A 21,287-nucleotide genomic window follows, 5' to 3' on the forward strand; every position below is an offset into this window, starting at 1 on the left:
AAACCACTTTAAACAGTCATGTCTTCCCCTCAAAGAATCCAGGGAGCTGTGATTTGCTGAGACTTCTATTCCCTTCACAGAGCTACGATTTTCAGAGTGATTTAACAGTCAATCCATCTTCTCAGGTGGGCCTTATGGGTGGCCCAGCTCTGTTCCTTTCCTTCTTTTGCAAAAAGCGCACAGTTTTCATTCCTTAAAATGGGAAGTAGATGGTATTGATAAGACGATGATTTCTAGTGTCAAAATGCACTACTTCATAGTCTGGACAAATAGATATGCAAAACACAAGCAATTTTTTGCTTTCCAGCGGGTCCAAGAACTTCAGCAGCTGCAGTGCCAATGATTTTGAGGACCTCATCTTGAGAGGCAGAGGAACCTGTCTTCGAAATCCTCCCAAGCCAAGTGATATTTATACAGAGCCTGCCTGTGGCAACAACATTGTGGATAAAAATGAAGAATGTGATTGTGGTACACCAGAAGTAGGTGTTTCTTGAATTAATATTATTTAGATATAGAATTCGGTGCATTAATTTGTTCCTCCCACTACCCCCACCCTGTGTTTGGTGTAGTGCAACAGAGAGTTAGTGAATTTTTTTGTCCAGTGCTACTCCAGACTGAGTCAAAGAACAGGGCAGGGGAAGAGGAGGTTTTGTATCTTGTTTGACCACCCCGTCACCCTGACAGATGTGGAGGTTACCACTGCTCTAGGCAATGTGCAGCATTTCTGTCTCCTTTCTCCCTCACACCTGCTCTGTTAGGCATGGATAGAGAAAAGGGTTATGAGAACAAGGAGAAATCCATGTGTAACAAAAGGTAAATACTTAATAATCACATCAAGAAGGGATCACGAAACGGGAAGTTTTACTGCCATTTATAACACTGAATGGGGTGGGGGTGGTGCAGATGATGCTCATACGTATCAACTGAGACTTTAATCTTGTATCATCAGTACTGTAGTTTGTAGTAGAAGAAACTGCTAAATTTGTCAAACTAGTTTATTTATTCATAGTTGACTGGCCATAGCTGGTCCTGTAAGCACCAACCATTTGCATGTATAAAGAGGTGCTGGAGAATATATGTGTTTTCAGTGAAACAATGGGTGTAATGCTTCTTCAGGAGGGAATAGGGTTTCTACACCTCCCTTATCTAGATGGAGATAAATTAGGGTTGCCATATTCTGAAGAGCAAAAAGGAGGACACATTTGCCAACTTCCACTTTTAACTACAAATCACTATGATGACTCTCATTTTAAATACTTCTACTATATGTAGGCTATAGAAACTGTGATATATTGCTAGTGGCAATGTTCTCAACTTTCAACAAACATCCTTTAGATGTCAATGTGTATCACCACAGTTGGAAGTAAGCTGGCCCTGCTGTCTACTCTGACAACACGACATCAATAGCAGCTCCACACATCGGGCAGTAAATAGCCTGAATAAATGTGGACTGTGCTATACAGACTCCACTCAGGATGTGCTTAAAAGTCAAACTGTATCCCTTCAATTAGTTGACTAGTACAGCAGGGCAACAGGTTTTTTCCCTCCACCTACTGGGTTAGTTTACTTGATGCACACAGCTTTAGTTAGCATCCAAATTATGACATGCATCCTCCACCCTGGAAATCTTTAGTGTCACAGTCCTTAATTTCAGTGCCTCTGTGTAAGGGGTAGAGGCGCCTTACCTGAGCACCTGAGACAAAGAGAGCTGTACAAGTAAAAACCACCCTCTCTTCACATCCACACACCCCTGGTTCCCTTTCTAAGCCCCTGGAGCAAAGATAAAAGATTCCTACAGAGCATTGGTTCACTGCAATGGAAACTAGTGGGTGGAAATGCCCAGCCAAATTCTCTTCTCTGCCCACCCTCCCAAGCAATAAACTAAAACACGCATAGCGTGATTCTGACCAGATCTACTCAGAGGCAAGTCCTAATGAATTAATGGGGCTTTCTACCTGGAAAATGGGGGGGTTAGAATTGCAGCCCTCCAAATCAAAGCCTCTAAAAAGAATAGAAGACACGTGCCCCCCCCCCCCAGTTGAAAGGGACTCTCTAAGGAGGGATTCAGTTGCTTTTGACAATTTAGCACTCAAGTGTCCAACTGAAGTCTTTTTTCTTAACAGGAGTGCACCAACCCTTGTTGCGATGCTGCCACGTGCAAACTAAAAGCTGGATCAGAGTGTGCTGAAGGATTGTGCTGTGAGAAGTGTCAAGTAAGCTAGATTGCCCTTTCTGTACCCGTGCAGCACAATGCTATGCATATTTACCCAGAAGCAAGCCCACTGGAGGGCGAGGAGCAGCCATGAGGTGTTAGAGAACAGAGCTGTGTGTGTCACCCTGCATGTCCTGCTCCCCCTAAGCTAGCTTAGGTGTGGCAGAGGATGCTGATCCAGAACCAGTGCTGAAGCAAAATTGAGCTACTGGTTCAGTGAGGAATGTAAGAAGGCATTGATTTCTGTTCCGCCTTGTACTTGTCCTATGCAGTGCTGTTTCCATTCCACTGCAGTTTGGCTTCTGACAAAAACAATGCTTCTCGTTTCAGTGTCCTCTATGAATTTACATAATTCATTTGTAATCATTACTCTACACCATTAATTTCAATGCAAAGGAAACAATGCAAATGGAAGGCATGGAGGTAATAAATTACATACCATTTGCACATTGAAAACAGCACCAATGGTGAATACCGATTGCATCCTGCATCAATTTCTGTTCCAGATATAGGATGAATAAGCAAACACCTGCAATTTCTGCTTGCATTTCTTGCAGAATTCGCCAACATCCCTGGTTTCAGAACATGGAATTGGTGAGGGTGGGAAGTGTTCGGAGAGCTCCATCTTGTTCTTGTTCTTCCCCTCAGGCAGCAAAATTTACTGGGCTGGCCCTGCTTCTTGCCTTTTTTTTTTTTGCCATGGTTGGAACAACCGCACCTTCTGCCATATTTCCTTCAGTATAGCTAGCAACCCTATCAACTTACCCTTTTATTGAAGCTGAGCACTAGGAACTGTTCCTGCCTCTTCTCCCTTTTTACAAGCTTCTGTCACAGGCATTTTTACTCCTCTTTTCACATATGTGTCAGTTCCACATATTGTTATAGCATTTTTGTTATGGTTACCAAGCAAACGAAATAAATAAAATTCTGTTTTCTAGTTCAAGGTTGCAGGAGTGCAGTGCAGGCCAAAAATGAATGCCTGTGATCTCCCAGAGTATTGCAATGGAACATATCCCAACTGCCCAGATGATGTGTACATCATGGATGGCTACCCATGCAACAATATGAAAGACTATTGCTATGCTGGAATTTGTCAGAATTATGATTCTCAGTGTGAATCCCTCTTTGGAAAGGGTATGTTTTAAACGGTTTATAGCCCGTGTAACACAACTGATATTAAGTTCACAGAAACAGCTATGTTACACATTAAGAAAACGGACTATTTTTGACAAATACGGTTCTGTTGTTTTTATAGGAGCAAAGAAAGGGCCAAATGCGTGTTTTGAAACAGCCAATAGTAATGGAGACAGGCTCGGCAACTGTGGAATGTCAAAAGGAGAGTTCGTTAAATGTTCTCAAGCGTAAGTACTCAGGAAGTCATATTTATACTCTGTTGCTTCATGGAAGCTGAAACCCTGATGGATGATGGGCAGTGGCTTCATAAACCATGGTTTATGAAACTGTAGCCAAGCACCACAGGCGGTTTTAGGTGGTTTGACTGGTGCAGTCACACTGGGTGCCACGCTGCAGAGGGTGACAAAATAATGCTTTTAGAATGGAGTGCAAGAGGCAGGGGTGCCGAATTTTAGCATCACACAGGGCCCAAAGTTCACCACTGATGCTCATCTCTCACACTTCCCCATTTACTATCATGCATTGGTTTTGACACAAACATTCTAGTTGGCATCAAGCCATTATGTTTAAAGCAGGGGACCCCAAATCAGAATACAATCCTGGTTTATTATCCTCATTAGTTAAATGATATTAAGCCAGAGTCCCCCAGTTTGGATGTAACAGGGAACTCTGGCTTAATGCAGGACTGCAGCTGGCACACAATGGGAAGGAGAAACGCATGGCCACAGTGCTTTCCCACAGCTTCATAAACCATGCAGGATAGCTGCTCTGAAGCTGATACATGTGGTCCAGACTTTATGCTGTTAAACTGCTAATATGGATCATCTAGTTTGTACAAACGTGATTGGTGGCATTTTAAAAACTGGAGCAAACAGAAGCATGTATGCTTGTATAAACATTAGAAGATGGGGGGTATTTTGATATTTACTCTGGTGTTCCCTACTTTCTTAATTTTTGTATTTCATTTTTATTGCAGCAATAGCCTATGTGGCAAAATTCACTGCACATCTGTCAGTCAACAGAATCTTCCATCCCAGATATACAGCCAGATTCAAAATGGCGTTAGGTGTGTGACTACTGATTTTGCTCTGGGATCAGATGTTCCCGATCCAGCTTTGGTTAACAGAGGCACAGCTTGTGCAGAAGGGAAGGTAAGAGAGTGTCCTTCACATCACCAACTCCCTGCTCAATGATATAGCTGCAAACAGGATTCAATTACAGTCCGAGTTATGTCTATTTCCAAAACTGCCTTTTTGTATTGTTTGTATTGCCAACCGTTTTTTTCTAACCCTATCCCCTGACAAGCAGCAATTCCACAGTTGCAGCTATTCACTTGCTACCTGCCATATAGCTTTAGAAGGCACAGATGCCATGCCTGGGAACAAAAAGCCGATTTGTATCTCATGGAAACCTTATAATAAACCATCCACAGAAACCTGGTTCCTTAATTGTGTGCTTCAGGTTTCAGATGTACAGTGGTACCTCGGGTTACAGACACTTCAGGTTACATACGCTTCAGGTTACAGACTCTGCTAACCCAGAAATAGTACCTCGGGTTAAGAACTGTGCTTCAGGATGAGAACAGAAATTGGGCGGTGGCAGCGCGAGGCCCCATTAGCTAAAGTGGTGCTTCAGGTTAAGAACAGTTTCAGGTAAGAATGGACCTTCAGAATGAATTAAGTTCTTAACCCGAGGTACCACTGTAATGTTAAGCCATTGTTAGAGTTATATGCACAGGCTGCAGCAAGTCTCATGCTGGCACCCAGCCTCCTTCCCTCTCTAGCACACACCAGAGGATGAGATTTGAAGCATCCGCTTCCATCTTTAAACTTACCAGAGTTCCCCACTGTGCCCAAACTCTGGTTAGTTAAAACACTGGCTACCCAAACAAATCAGAATCATAAACCGTGATGTGATTCAAGCTTGCTTGAACTAGAGTTTAAAGTATCCAGAGTTCCTCACCTTCCGACACAAAGGTGTGGCGCAGTGGTTACGGTGCTGGACCAAGACCTGGGAGAGAAGGGTTCAAATCCCCATTCAACCATGAACCTCGCAGGGGGACCTTGGGCCAGTCGTTGCCTCTCAGCTTAACCTACCTCACAGGGTTGCTGTGGGGATTAAATGAGGAGAGGAAGACCCATGTATACCACCTTGAGCTCCTTGGAGAGTAAAGAAGTGGGATATAAATGCAGCAAATAAATAAATAGTTGAATGTGAAATCTTTTGCTCTCCTTTTCTTAGTTGCAAAAGAGTTGTTTAGGGGGAGGAGGAGGGATGGTGTGAGCCCAAGGCTTATTGTGGTTCACGCAGGTAATTCTAAGCTATGGTTTAGTGTTACATCCAAACTTATGATTTAGCATGAAGTCTGAGCCTGCCTGTTGTTTCTGCATTACACTTTGGTATTTTTAAAGACATACTTTCCAACTTTAAAGCTTGCGTTCCTTTTTCTTTTTTCAGGCCTGTGTTGATTTCAAGTGTGTCAATGCAAGCCTGCTTGGCTACAATTGTGATGTAAAGAAAACATGCAATGACCGTGCAGTAAGTAAGAAAATGATGATCCTATTATTCTAGTGGTAGAGCAGAAAAAATATTCCAATATTCTGGCTATAAAAGCAGTTCAGCTATTGAGAAAATTTTCTTGCAGTCTTTATTGCCCACAGAAACAATTGCTGTAAAGGAGTGGGCAGCATGTGGTTTGAATAGCTATTTCCTGCACCTTGCCATCAATTTTGTGAAGCCCTCTTAGTATGGCTTTCAGACCAGTTTCAAAAATCAGGATTCTGCACAATACAGAATCGTAATTCTGAACCCGTTTTGGTGCTCTGTTCCCATGTATTTGCACAGTAGCACCAAGCACCTGAGCTCCTTTGGGAGAAAAGGTGCAATATAAATTTAATAAAATAAGAAAACAGTTTGTTTTTTATTTAACAAAATTTATTATACAACTTGATTGTAGCAAAATCTCTAAGCAGCTTACAAGAAATATTAAAATGATTAGCAGCAACAATTAGAAACATTTAAGAACAATTAAAATATTTGGCAGCCCACCTGTTTTGTACGTGGGAACTATCATGCACGCTGCTGGTTTCAGCAGACACAATCTGGAGCCAGACAATGGAACATAACATCATGGAACATATTTAGAAATGGCATATCACTAAATCAGGCCCGTATTCTTTATTCCATAGCATACATATCTGTTGTTTGCTCTGGTTGTACTCATTACTTTTTTTCTGCCGAAGTCAAGGAAAGCTGTTCATCGTAGCATCCTCAATGAAGTCAGAACATAATGGGGCCTAATGCAGGGTGGAGAACCCTCTGTTTGTTCCTAGACTTCTGCTCCCATCATCCCTGACCAATGGCCAACAGCTTCACCATCCCTCACCTAATTCTTCACCTCTTTTTTGGTCCTTCTTTCCTGTAGGTATGTAACAACAAAGGCAATTGTCACTGTGATCCTGGATGGGCACCTCCTTATTGTGACAAATCTGGATACGGTGGTAGCATAGACAGTGGCCCAACTCACATAGGTAAGAATAAGCTAGCGCAGGGTTTCCCAGACTTGGCCCTCCAGCTGTTTTGGACTACCATTCCCACCATCCCTTACCATTGGTCCTGCTAGCTAGGGATTATGGGAGTTGTAGTCCAAAAACAGCTGGAGACCTAAATTTTGGAATCCCTGAGCCATAGGGATTAGGCTGGGTATGAAGAAGGTGGTGCTGGATGCGGAACCTTCTCTTCTGCTGCACCATGACATTAATCCTAAATTAAAAGCAAAACAAATAATTTTCATTGCCTTTTCTCCTTTAGATACATCACTTCGTGATGGCCTGCTGGTGTTTTTTCTGCTTGTGTTGCCTCTGCTAATTATAGTAGTGGTTGCAATTGTCAAGAGGGATGCAATTAAAAGACGTATTTTCAGAGGACGGAGAAGACGCCAAAGGTATGAAAAGAATAAGATTGGTTTTTAAAAACCAGAAATGTGACAAGGTTAAGACAGGCAGTGTTAAAACAGTGAACAGCAGCAAAATACTGTATCTAAAATAATGAAAATCAGTTGTGGCCCCAGGACTTCGGATTGCCTTCTCCCAGAAAATTGTGTGTACCAGAACCAAATTGAATATTTAATGGAGAAAGACATGTATTATTTTAACCTACCTGTTTACGTTATGTTTTAAGGGCTGAAAATGCACGGCAAGCAAGACAAAGCAGCACTCCAGGTGGACCAAAGCCACCAGTAAATAATAGGCGGGTAAGAATTTTTTTTTTCCATTGCAATGTCTTCATTGAAGTTACTGCTGATGAATGAAGTTTGGGCTAATGTTTCAGCTCTCCATAGGCGCTGTGAATTTGACAGTGATTTTCCATTCAGAAATGCAATTCTGCAGAAGGTTAGATCAGTTACATTAAAACAGTGCATGGTATTTTGCTAGAATGAAAAGATGCAGTAAGCTTCACTGTTGTGGTAAGAACCATGAATTCTCCTTACGATACATTTCTTTTCCCTCTGCAGCCTACGACGTCAAATTCTGGAATCTTTACGATATCACACTTTCCTGCTCCAAGGTTTGCACTTTTAAATCTTTTCAGCATAACTTTACAGGCCTACAATCAGGGCAAACATTTAAACTGAGCAAATACTGGAGATTCAGCAACATTTGAACTTCCCACTGAATTCCCTTCTCAGAGAGCCAATATCCAGGGAAAGATTCCTTTAATCCCGGTTCCCTGGTGTGAATATCAGCAAGGGCTTCAGCAGTATTTTGCCCATAAACATTTCTCCTGTTCACTTATATTTACCTGTGGCTTCACTTGTGCAAAGAGTGCACAGTTGATGTGCATGAGGCGGTAACCAACCATGGCTCGTTCCAGAATGTTATTGGAGTACAATTCCCATCATCCCTGAGCGTTGGATATGCTGGCTGGGGCTGATGGGAGTTGTGTTCAAAACAAGGGTACCTTGTTGGCTACCCATGGCATAAAGGGGTAGAACTCTGGCTGTCATTCATACAGCTGTCATTCATACAGAGGATATTGTCGAAATAAGTAAGTAAGGAGGGAGGTAGGGAGGTAGAAGTATTCATTATGTTTCTAGAATGTCTATCTCTGTTGACCAGCCTCTGAAATATGCCACCAAACACAAACTACTAATGCTGCATTTTATCTCCTTTAGGCCACCCATACAAGCAAACCTTGGGCCACGTCCATCAAGACCTCCTTTACGACCACCAATCCCACCCAGACCCGTTTATGCAACTCCATCCTGAGAAATTCTCAAGAGGGTTAGATGGACACATTAAACATCTAAGAGGGTAGCAGAAATGTGCCAGTGCTAAACCTGTTACATATTTTTGAAAGTATTATTTTTTATCGATATACAAATGAAGACCTCATTTTAATTTCTAAAAAAACTGTTGAAATGGTAACAAAAGAATATGGGAATTTTTTTTCTGAATCTCTAGACAGACTAAGGCTGCCTTAATCATTAGATCAGTGATTCCCAACATTTTTTTGTGTGCAGACCACTTGAAAATTGCTGAGGGTATTGATGGCCCATTGAATGATTATTTTTTTGCCTGTTATAACGACGGTAATGTGCTGTGCTAGATGCTGTATGATTTTTAAATTGTATTTTTATTGCTTCTTCTATTGTATTATGTGGTATTACTCTATTACAATACACTAAAATACAATATAAGAAATTAAAGAAGCAATAAAAATGCATCTAAAATCAGTATTATTATTTAATACCGACACACGGACCACCTAAACGAAGTTTGTAGATTGATGGTGGCCCATGGACCAGTCTCAGAACTCATGTACAGTGGTACCTCGGGTTAAGTACTTAATTCATTCCGGAGGTCCGTTCTTAACCTGAAACTGTTCTTAACCTGAAGCACCACTTTAGCTAATGGTTCCTACTGCTGCCGCCGCACCACCGGAGCACGATTTCTGTTCTCATCCTGAAGCAAAGTTCTTAACCCGAGGTACTATTTCTGGGTTAGCGGAGTCTGTAACCTGAAGCGTATGTAACCCGAGGTACCACTGTATTAGACAGCAGAATACTGTTTGTGTTGTGTCACATTAGCCGTCAGGACATATACATAAATATACCTCTCCCAACATAGGCCAAACTGATGCAATGCTAAATGTGTAATTAGAAATCTTTTTAGGTTTCCAAATTTTAATATATATATTTTTTAAAAAAAGATGCACAAGGGTTGATTTACCACTGGGATTGCAGCACACGAGAAATGGAGATCTTGATTAAAATAGCACGCACACAACACACACCTAAGGCACAGCTGCTAGCCTTAGAAAAAAGGTCTCATTGATGCCAAAGGCAGCTTTCACCCTAAAGCAGGCTTCCTCAAACTCGGCCCTCCAGATGTTTTTTGCCTACTACTCCCATGATCCCTACCTAGCAGGACCAGTGGTCCGGGATGATGGGAATTGTAGTCTCAAAACATCTGGAGGGCTGAGTTTGAGGACGCCTGCCCTAAAGCTATTTTCATAGCTGAGGAAAGAGAGGTGAAACCTATCCTTCACTATACTGCAATCCTGATGGAAATCACTCCCCTACATGCCCATTTTATATATATTTAAAACATGACACGAGTTCTAATGATGCACTTAATGCTGCATCTAGCTTTGCCCACAGCTTTTCTGTAAATAACTGTTCCTTAAAATTCAGCTGCTTTAAACATAAAACAAACTGTGAATGAAAAACAATGAAAGGGGGAAAAAACCACTTTCTGAGTTATTTGCCCCCAATTCACTAAGGGGGTGGCCAATGCACGGAATTGAGAGTGCAGAACCAAAGGAAGTGCATGGAGGTAGAACTGATACTGAAAATTGGGTCAGGGGCAGGATTTTACAGACCCTGAGTACTAATTACATGGTTGGCAAAGTGGACATTAATTTGTTTGAGAATAGGGGCTGATTCCAATGTTGTTTGTCCTCAACTGGTGTTGCCCAAGTTCACAGTTGTTAAGTTCCAAAATACTGTAAATGGATATTTTTCAATATGCCTTTTTGCACTAAAGTAGGCAAAGTACTCCTAAATTAACGGTCTGGTCTTCCATTTCTATATTCCAAACCTGTGGCAGGGGGCAAAATTATGCATCCTTCTTATTTACTTTTAATATATAGGAATTTAGATCTTGGTTACAATACTGTAGCAACAGCTCACACTGTCAAAATCATACCTAATCACACCCATTCCACAGTGTTTTTGTTTTGGAGGTGAATGAATGTACAATCCAATTGCTGTGAATGCTATATTGTTAGAAACAGTAAATTATTTGTACGGGTATTTATTCAAATATAAGACTCTGCTGACTAAAAAAAAAAATCTAACCAGTGTATATAATGCAATAAAATAATCATCAATAGATAAAAGTAGCAGCATTTAAAAATGAGTAATACACAATGATATTATATGCCCAGATAGGCTTGCTGGAAGTTTTAGCAGACATTTAAAACAGTATAATGAAGATGTCTGCCAAATCAGAATTGGAAGGGACTACAAGGATCATCTATTCCACCTCCTGTAATGCAGGAATCTTTTGCCCAACATGGGGTTTTAACCCCCACAGTTCAGCTCATTTTTCTGAGAATGAGGGCTGTAACGTTTGCTTACAGGTTCTAAAAGTTAGAATCAAACTTCTAACAATACTTTTCAACTACTACTTTTTCTAATACCTATAACCATTTTATATGCAGTTTTGCACAAATCGCTATTAAATACCGGTAGAAAAATGCCGGCACTTTACACTGTTGTATTTCAGTGGCAATCTCCGTGAACTATTTTGTAAGAAATAAAATACTTTGCTATTTAATTTGCACGTGTTCTTTTATTATTGTAAGTTTTAATACTTAAAAGCAACAACTCTTTGAAAAATCATTAGAAATGTAATTTATTTTCATAAAAAATTCGATATGCCTGCTCTATCAATACCGTTTAGCAGTTTTCATTAAAAGCAACTTACAGCGCAACCAACAATCAGAATCAACTTGCCTTGTCCTCTATTGCATGTGGCCACCCTAAACTGCTGCCCAATCACTGCAAGCGACAAAGGGGTGCCGGGGCTCCCCGCTTGTCTCCTACGTGCAACGTCCGCTTTTGCCCCTCTAGAGCCCAGCGTCGAAAGCAACCCGGAAGTCCGGTGCGCGGAAGTAGGAGCAAGCCCTGTCTCTTTAGAACTCCCTGCGCTGAAGTCCCTCCCCAGCGCACCTGCGCAGTGCTAGCGCGCGGAGTCAACTGCGCAAGCGCAGAACTGTGAGCCGTCGGTCCCTTCCAGTCACGGGAGTTTTAACGCTCCGCACGAAGCGCGGGGCCTCATGGCGGAAGAGCTACGACGCGCCGGAGGCCACCAGCTGGGGCTGTGCTTGCTTTGCGGTTTACCTGCCGCGGGCAAAACGACGGCGGCGCAGGCCCTGAGCCGGGTCCTGAGGGAGCGCAAAGGGTGGCGCTGCGTCCCCATCGCTTACGACGACCTCATCCCTCCGGAAGCGTTCGACCAATCAAAGGAGAGCTCGGGACAGCGCGAGCAGCAGCCGTTGGTCAGTAGCTTCCTCCCCCTGCTTCTTATTGGCCAGTGTGGTCTTGCGATTCTCATTGGCCTGGGAAAGGTATTCGCCTGCCCCCGGGATCTTTCAGTGGTAGCACAGCAGCTCCAGGTGGGCAGCAGGATGCGCCCCAGCTTTATTTTCCTACCGCTGTCATTGCCAAGGATCCTTTTCCTTCTGACGCCTCGCAGCTGATTCTAGCTAGGAGATCTGGTGCTTTAGGGTCAGCTGCGGGGTAGGCGCTCACCAAGTTTGCTAAAATAGTAAAAAAAATCTGGATATTGAGGGAGCCTATTGGCTTGTCCTTTATTAAAGTAATCTGCTGTAGCATGGCAGCGATAAATGACCAAAGTTATCATTCTTCTAAATCGGCTGTGATTCGCTCCAGCTGCCGGCAGGTTTTGCTTATTTCAAATTGCATCAAGAAAAGTGAACTCGATTTTAAAGCATCTATAAATATATATATTAGTAACATGGAATTAAGCAAGACTAGCCTGCATATTTTTAAAAAGCATCTTGTTTCCTGTTATTTTCTGCTGAAAGTTTCCTTTCTGAATCTTATTGTTTTGCTCTTTTGATTCTCACATACGGACTGATAAACCAGCATAGTGTTATGTCTTGTTTTACAGTATTTCAATATGTTAGTTGCTGGTTCAGGGCCCTTTGGGCTGAAAGGCAACATATAAATAAACTGGTGGTGGTGGTATTTTGCAAAGCAGTCAGTTCAGTCTGGGCATTTGTTGATAACACAAGCTGTTTAGAAGATGTGAAATTACTTAATATTCATTTGCAGAAACAACCAAGAGTTTTTTATTACCTTAAAGACAAATTCATTGCAAAATAAGCCCTTCTTGAACATTCCTGTGGCTTCAGTGAAGTCCATGAAATTTACACTGCAATAGCACTGCAATCCTAACTCTTCTTACCTTGGGGAATTCAGTAGGACTTCCTTATGAGTAGGCATGGTTAGGGTTGTGCTATAAATCTGTTGGGCCTTTAAGGCACCAAAAGAAAAAGAAAGATAAAAGGCTAAATTACCTTCTGTGTTTGAATAAGTGTACTACTCAATCTGTTGATGATTTGTGGTAGTATATAAAAACTTAATAGTGTGTAATTATTACTATTTCATTTTCACATGGTTACCCTGCTGGAGTTATTACTAACAGCATTGTAGAGGGGTTAGCATGTTTGTTGCAAGATAAACAATAGTTTTGTGGTAGTTACACTAATAGTTGGGGAAGACTGGTAGCAGCATATTTTATTAAACTGGGATTTTGCAGCACAATGCCTGTAAGGAGGGAAGAGTTTTGGTTAAAATGGCATGGGTGGGCCATGCAGAGAATTATAGGCATGATTGATGCTAAGAAAGAATAGCAAATCATCTAAAATATCAAGAGGACAAATGCTGTCCATTTAACACTGCAGCCAATAGCAAAACCTTCGTTGCTGTTAATGGTTCCAGTTTTTATCCAATATCTTGCACTCTCACCATGAATAATTGTCTTTTTACTTTATAGATGTCACACTGGAGATTGTACCGTCATGAATTATTGCTGTATCTTGAACATTTCCTTCAGAATTTTATTAAAGGATGCCATTATTCTCCTCCTCCAAACAGAACTGAAACAACATGGAAAAGGTTTGCCTGCTATCTGAAAGAACAAGAATTAATATATCCAAGAACAGGAACTGAAGACTCTGCATCTTGTCAATATTTAATAGATTTTATCCCTCTCAGACCAATATATTTTATTTTAGATGACAACTTTTATTATCGGAGTATGAGATATGAAGTGTACCAGTTAGCTCGCCAGTGTAAGTTTGATATTGTATTTTAAGGTAGGGGCTCAGCCTTATGACTCAGCAGTGCAAACCATGATTTGGGATGTTATGGCTAAAAGGGATTCCTATCCTTGTTGTGCAGAGAGCAAAGCTCTCTTGTTGTTTCTTAGGGATTCCTATCTGTCCCAAAGATTAATAATTTGCTACATAGAACACCTAAACTTTGATAGCATTCCGGGCAGCAACTTGTAATACAGAACTGGCCATTTCTGCATTGGTAGTGAAGCTGGGATTGTACTCCTTGCAGATGTCGGTTTCCTTCCACTTGACATCCTACACATTTTGTTGTTCAGACAGATAAACTGCTTTGGCTGCCATGACCAATGCCAGGAACGAGACATGGAGAATAGAACCAAGCCAATTTGTCTGGAACTTTCAGTTGTTGTCTGGACTATTGCCTCCTGAACAGGGTAGCTGGTTTAGAAACTGGAGGCCCTGAATAGCAATGGCTTAGTTCCTAACTGAGTAGCTAAGTTCAGAAAGTGGTCCTGGATAATGACAGCTTGGGTTCTTGGTACATTTATTTTATATCATTCCATAGCCCCTTTTAATATTTAGATCGATCACTGCAAGGGCATCCAATGTTTTGGAGTTGGGAATTCATATGCACCATCTTTCTTTTACATCTGATTCTGATGAGCGTTGAACTGGTGTCTGGGCTCAGTAATGGACTGGATTGCTGAGGTACAGTTGGTGGGTAGTTTGTGTGGGAAGGTGGTGCTCAATAGTTATAGATATAGCTGCCCTCTCCTTGAAGGATTGAGTTTGCATCTTGAGGTGCTCGTTGTCCCCAGCTTTGTCACCGGAAGAACAAGAGTTTGTCTGTGTGGCACAGAGTGCTTTCCACAAGCTGAGGCTGGTACACCTGCTTCTGGACATGTACAGCAGTCCAAGTTCTGTTAACTTCTGGAATAGATTACTGCAACGTGTTACGGAAGGCAGTTTGGAAATTGCAAGTTAGTTCAAAACATAGCTGCCAGGCTGCTAACTCGTACCAGAAGTTGGGATCACATTTCAAAAGGGTTTGAATAACTTCACTGGCTTCTGGTCTGTTTCCAGAGTGATAATTTTTACCTAGAAAGCCCTAATGGCTTGGGGCTAGGATACCTGTAGGATTACCTGCCACCATAGCAGCCACCTGGACAATAACATCTTGCTGCTGCTGCTGCTGCCGCCGCCTTTTCAGTTGCAGTGCCCTCTTGTGGAAAACTCTCATCAGGCAGCTTTGCCTGGTGCCTATGTCATTATTTTTTCAGGGAATCCCATTTTAATTTAATTTATTTAGCAGTTTTGTTCCCTCTGGTGTTATTTTTATGCTACTTGTGTTATGCTTTTTAGTGTTGTTCTTCATTTTTATATATTATGGCATTTCTGTCCCACCTCCGCATCCTAAGTGATTTTGGATCAGACACAATAACCAGTGAAAACCAAAAGTAAAATAACATTACGAATAATTATTACCATTCCATCTGCTTAATACAACCAGGTTCCCACATGTACATGTACTTCAGAAGGCCTGGCAGAAAAGGAAATTCAGCTGGTTCTAAAATAAAGATAAAGTGGGTGCCAGTCAAAGCTCTGAAAGGAAATTCTTAGTCATTGATATACCAGGCCTCCCCAAACAATTACTGGGTCTGGGCAGGACTATATGAGGAGAGGTGTTCCTTCAGATACCTAGCTCCTAAACCATTTCAGAGCTTTATATACTAGAACCAAAACCTTGAACAATTGGCCTTGATGGCAAATAGGCAACCAAAACAAGTCTTTGAGAATCTGTGTTACATAGTCTTGTGCAAGCTCTATTTATAATGAATACTAAACTCTGAAATACTTAGGATCCCACATCCTTACTTCAGAGTGATACAGAAGACCACCTTATTTTGTGCAAAATTCCTGTGTTTGTGTTATTCCTACACTTTTCAGAAACCATGGTGAGATTAAAATGACCCTCTTATCATCCAAGAATATTTTTATATTTGTCTAGATACACTGGGCTTCTGTCAGTTGTTCCTAGATTGCCAGGCTGATGTTTGTTTAGAGAGAAACAGTCGGAGAAAACAACCATTACCTGAAGAAACCATCCATGCAATGGTGCAGAAAATGGAAGTTCCAAATCCAGAGAAATACGCCTGGGAGCAGAACAGCCTCATTCTGAAGACTACAGAATGTTCAGTAGAAGATAAGTATGTAGTCACATGAAAATAGTTATTTACATTGAATTAAATGGAGGCTTCACAGACATCTGTGGGCCTAGCAGAGTGTAGAACTCTGGAGTTGTGCAGCGCTTCTCTGTTCATTGATATTTGCCTTGGAATAGCTTTGTTGCAGGGCACCTAGCTGCGGAAAGGGACATAGCTCAGTGATAGTACACGTGCTGAGCATGTAGAAGGCCCCTAGTTAAATCCCCAGCATCTCCAGGCAGGGCTGTCTGAAACTCTGGAGAACTGCTGCCTGTCAGTGTAGACAAAAGCTGAACTAGAACAGCCAATGGTCTGACTCAATGCAAGGCAACATCCTGTGTGACGAATGGATGTTGTTAATGTTACAGTTGTATAAGGGATTGTTATTGACTGGATTGCAATTGAGATGAATAAAATTTTGGAACACAGAACTATGAAGTAAATCACCAAACCATCAATTCTAGCAAGTGGGAGGCCACCTAAATTACCGTATTTTTTGCTCTATAAGACTCACTTTTTCCCTCCCAAAAAGTAAGGGGAAATGTGTGTGTGTCTTACGGAGCGAATGCAGGCTGCACAGCTATCCCAGAAGCCAGAACAGCAAGGGGGATTGCTGCTTTCACTGCACAGCGATCCCTCTTGCTGTTCTGGCTTCTGAGATTCAGAATATTTTTTTTCTTGTTTTTCTCCTCCAAAAATTAGGTGCATCTTGTGGTTTGGTGCGTCTTATAGTGCAAAAAATACGGTATATAATTTGGCATCTGAATGGTTGGGATTAGTAATTGTATTATAATTTGGCAAAGTTATAATGAGGCTACCATTGGATTATTCTAACTGAAAACTAATAAAAATTATTGTATATATAAAAAAAGAGAATCAGAAAACAAAAGAAACCCTTGCCAATCTACTGCGGCTCACCCTGAGATCCAAGATTAGATCCCAATTTATGCTTTGCTCACTCTTTTCTCTGCTGTCCAACCTCATTGATCTCAGCAAAATTCTTGCCTTGGACACTTCTGTGATGCCAGTGTCCCATCCTTAGGCGAGTGCTTACATTGCATGTGCATAGTTAATCTTTCTTTAACATGTTTGTTTTCTTGACTTTTTCAGTCTTCAAGTGCTTGATTTGCTATCTACTGCTCTGGAAAATCCAGTGAAACCCCTGGAAGAGAATACAGAAGTAAAGGTAATATGGAACTATTACATAGCTAATAAAATAGACATTTGATGCCTGGCACTTCTGCTGAAAATAATCCACCAGTGGAGAATTGTCCACTTTGGAGGAGAACGTTTCCTACACAGGAAATCTAAGACTCACTTTCTGCTCATAAAGGAGGAGTTTGTCCTGTAAAGACAATTGGTGGAATTCAGTGTCGTGCCATTGCCATTAGAAACACTCCATCTGCACAAGCATATCACCTTTCCAGATGGAATAATTCCTCCTGTCATACACAGTTCTAGGGGTTCTCCTGACACCCCCCTCCAGTCAATGGGGTATAGGGGAAGGCTCACAGCACAAGTGGAAGTCATTATGCATGGCTTCCTCTAGTGGGGTTCATTAGATGAATCCCACCCAATGGTAGTCCTAACTCAGAGCAAACCCACTGAAGTTCATAATCATGTCTAACTTAACTTTATTCATTTCAATTGGTCTACTCTGAATGGGACAACTCGGTGGCTGTAACTGAGAGAAGTACCAGAACCATCAGGTCCCATTGTCAACAATGGATGGCAAAGGAAATGAGTGCTAGCCTTCTGTAGCAGACAAGAGGGAAGTCTGCCTTTTTTCACCTCATTTCACTGAATCAAAGTGCCTTCACATGTCTTATGGTTGTAAGCTTTCTTGTGTCACAGCATTTCTGAAAAGTGGAGAATGTTCAGTAGAGATTCTTGTGGCAAACTTCAAGAGTGCTCTGTACCAAAATTCCCTCTGTGTAGTTTCACACTTGTCTGAAAGTGCAAATTTTTTTGGAAGCTTCAACTCTCCTCCCTTTATGCAAGGAGGAAGGTGCACAAAGCTCACCCCAGTTAGTGCATGTGCTCATAACGCCCAAATTTACCCTTTGAAGATATATATATATATACATATGTATATGAGCCCAGTTCTAAAAACATTTTTGCTTGTTGATTGCGGCTAGGAAATGGATCGAGCTATTTGTGCAGCCAGTGTTCTTCATCAAGCAGACCAGGCTGTCAGGCGAGCTGTCTCTCAGACCATGAAGAATGCTAAAGGTATGCTTATTTGCAAGAGGTTGCTTAACTTGCTTTACATGCACTTAAATTAGAAAGGCACAGTGCAACAAAACCATACATGTGCAGCGGATTGTGACTACTATTTAAAGACACTGTTTATGCACAAAGGCCCTATACATGCCTGTTGTCCTCTATCTCTGAAGATTCCTCTTTTGGAGATCCCACTTCTGAGGAGGTAAGCCTCTATTCATTTTCAAAAAAATAGTGGCTTTGCTTAAACCAAACTTTTGATCTTCCTTCCCCTTTAAAATAATAATAATTTTATTATTTATATCCCACCCATGTGGCTGGGTCTCCTCAGCCACTCTGGGCAGCTCCCAACAGAATACTAAAAACACGATAAAGCATCAAACATTAAAAACTTCCCTAAACAGGGCTGCCTTCAGTTGTCTTCTAAAAGTCAGATACAGTGGTACCTCGGGTTACATACGCTTCAGGTTACATACGCTTCAGGTTACAGACTCCGCTAACCCAGAAATAGTGCTTCAGGTTAAGAACTTTGCTTCAGGATAAGTACAGAAATCGGGCTCCGGCGGCGCGGCAGCAGCAGGAGGCCCCATTAGCTAAAGTGGTGCTTCAGGTTAAGAACAGTTTCAGGTTAAGTACGGACCTCCGGAACGAATTAAGTACTTAACCCGAGGTACCACTGTAGTTGTTTATTTAATTGACATCTAATGGGAGGGTGTTCCACAGGGTGGGCGCTGCTACTGAGAAGGCCCTCTGCCTGGTTTAAGATAAATTTAATATAACAGTAGGTAAATCACCATGTGCTGTATATTTTGTTTCCCTAGATAATAACCTTACCCCAAAGGAGATGAAGAGCTTGGCAGATGAACTAAATATGCTGAAAGTGGAATTTTTGGAAGATTTGAGGCACAGAGAAAATGAGAAAAATAATCAATTGAATATAAGTGTAACCTCTTTATTCAGCCAACAGGCAGATGGCATTGTTAAGAAATATTTAAGTGAGAAGTAGTAGCATTTTTATATATTCATTGAAAGGGAATATAACGCTGTGGCATGTGGGTTTGGCAAGAATACTAGATATTGCTAAGATTTGGCATCTGATGTCTCATTGGAAAAAACTGGGCCAATTCCCTCACTCTCTCTGTTCGGACTGACTGCCAAAAATACCAGTTGCACCAAGAAGCTTCAGGATCCATGGGGAGAAGAAAGATACAGTGAGATTTACCCTCTGAAATATTTTACTGTTTGATATAATTTGAAATATGTCTGCAGCCAGGATCATTGACTCATACATATGACCCAGATGTTGTTAAATTTCAAAGTCCCACCAGGGCCCCTACTAGCATGGCTGAAGGTCTAATGGACGATGGTTGTAGTTCAATAACTGGAGGGCAAGGGACATAGTGGGCAAACAATGGCTGGATCTAGACACATTAAAGCAGCATTCCAGTTAAAAGCGTTGTAAATTTAAATAGGGAAGACGGGTACTGTAGAGAGAAACGGGACTCCACAGCGCAATCTGGTGGCACACTGTTATATCGCATATGCAACGCATATAAATCACTTTTTCTTTACCAATTTGGCTGAGTTCTGTGTGTAGCTTTAGCACTGTTATAAAATACTGTACATTAAGGACCATCAGAATCAAAAGGATTGTGCCTTTCCATATTTGTTCCATCTAGTGCTTCTCAGACTGCTGTTTCATTTTTATTTATAAAGGGTATGCATATAGTACTTCCGGCTATATATTCCACATTTTGTGAATTGTTTCCATCAAAGGTGCAGTGGTACCTCGGAAGTCGAATGTAATCCGTTCCAGAAGTCTGTTTGACTTCCAAAACGTTCGGAAATGAAGGCGCAACTTCCAATTGGCTGTAGGAAACTGCTGTAGCCAATTGGAAACCGCATCAGAGGTCTGGGTTCCAAAGAACGTTTGGAACACTCACTCCCAGGTTTGCGGTGTTCGGAAGCCAAAACGTTCAACTCGCAAGGTGTTTGTGAACCAAGGTATGACTGTATATCACTTTTTGTTTTCAGTACTGTGAGTAACAAAGGGTTTAAAAATAGCAAGTTAACAGTAGTAACAGAGCAACCTAGTAAGGCAGCGATCTACAATCCACAGAGGCACTGAAGCCATGTTGACAATTCCAAAATAAGTGGGTTATGGGCCGCGGTTTCAACCACCATCTCTCACACAATGTCATTTATCTGAATGCAGAAGCTGAAATTCATCTGGAGAAAATATTAAAACAACATAATGCAAGCTCCTTATAACATTAAGGCTTTGTTTTGCTTTAATTAATAGAGTTCTTATTGAAATTTTTCTTATTTGGGGCCTGAATATGGGGAAAGAGACAGTGGAAAATGTTTAGAAATTAATTTTGATGCTGTAGCATGGAATGAGGCTAATACGCTTTTTCAAAACACCAATCCTGCATGTTTTGTTACTGAAACGAGCTGCTCTGTATCAGTGGTAAAGCCAGAGTCTGCAACATCCCATCCTTATGCCTTACTTAGTGGAAGCAGTAAAGGCTCTATTGTACTTAGTATACCTTGTACTAACATTCTTGAGCTTTTTGGCATTGTAGATCCCAATGGTAAGTGACATCATCTGTGAGCCTTCATCTGCTTTTAGTCCCAGCTCATTTCTTGTTGGTTTAAGTCTACGTGTCTGCTGCAGCTCAGGTGTCGCTACTAGCTCTTTGGCTGAAAGGTCTCTAAAAAACAGTAGTGCACAGGGTTTCCATTTCCACTGCCCACCGCAACAGTGGCCTCGTGTTTTCAAAAGCTGCCATGACCTCTAGCAATTGCTCAGGTTATCTACATGTTTCCAAACCTCACCTCTTGACTATCTGCTTGACTTTAAGGGTACAGGAACTCTACAAAAATAGAAGCCATGACCCTGACCATAGCCTTTTATGGCTCAATTCTATTTTGTATTTCTAGTACACAGTAATACTCAGAGTTTGCCAACACACTGTACTGGAAAAAGTAGAGATGTCCCCAATAAAGCTTCTCCTTCCCTCACTTAATTCAACATGACCTTATTTGATGGCCACTTCTTGCCCTATCTTTTCCCCATACCTATGCTGTCAATCGGCCTCTTTGTTTTCCTTCTCAGCACAGCT

At 41.5% G+C, this 21,287-nt stretch overlaps 2 protein-coding genes across 5 annotated transcripts in view; both read left to right on the top strand.

Annotated features, from left to right (window-relative positions):
- Positions 1-11,187, top strand: part of LOC308477044 (disintegrin and metalloproteinase domain-containing protein 9-like) — a 38,792-nt gene extending 27,605 nt beyond the window's left edge. For all 4 annotated transcript variants that reach the window (XM_081005224.1, XM_081005226.1, XM_081005225.1 and 1 more), the window contains 11 exons: positions 308-479; positions 2,124-2,213; positions 3,151-3,346; positions 3,468-3,573; positions 4,323-4,497; positions 5,804-5,884; positions 6,771-6,876; positions 7,157-7,289; positions 7,526-7,598; positions 7,860-7,912; positions 8,520-11,187. In XM_081005224.1, coding sequence (XP_080861350.1) covers positions 308-479; positions 2,124-2,213; positions 3,151-3,346; positions 3,468-3,573; positions 4,323-4,497; positions 5,804-5,884; positions 6,771-6,876; positions 7,157-7,289; positions 7,526-7,598; positions 7,860-7,912; positions 8,520-8,613 — 1,279 coding nt within the window. In that variant the 3' untranslated portion in view covers positions 8,614-11,187. The remainder of the gene's footprint in view (positions 1-307; positions 480-2,123; positions 2,214-3,150; positions 3,347-3,467; positions 3,574-4,322; positions 4,498-5,803; positions 5,885-6,770; positions 6,877-7,156; positions 7,290-7,525; positions 7,599-7,859; positions 7,913-8,519) is intronic.
- Positions 11,188-11,334: 147 nt separating this feature from the next.
- Positions 11,335-19,809, top strand: PSTK (phosphoseryl-tRNA kinase). Its single transcript, XM_081005313.1, has 6 exons — positions 11,335-11,911; positions 13,435-13,732; positions 15,744-15,942; positions 17,050-17,125; positions 18,078-18,171; positions 18,984-19,809. The coding sequence occupies exons 1-6, from the start codon at positions 11,690-11,692 to the stop codon at positions 19,166-19,168; spliced, it is 1,074 nt and encodes a 357-aa protein (XP_080861439.1). The 5' UTR covers positions 11,335-11,689; the 3' UTR covers positions 19,169-19,809.
- Positions 19,810-21,287: the final 1,478 nt, after the last annotated feature.

The sequence above is a fragment of the Podarcis pityusensis genome (genome assembly GCF_964106645.2).
Source record: "Podarcis pityusensis genome assembly, chromosome: 5".
In the NCBI taxonomy this organism is placed as follows: domain Eukaryota; kingdom Metazoa; phylum Chordata; class Lepidosauria; order Squamata; family Lacertidae; genus Podarcis; species Podarcis pityusensis.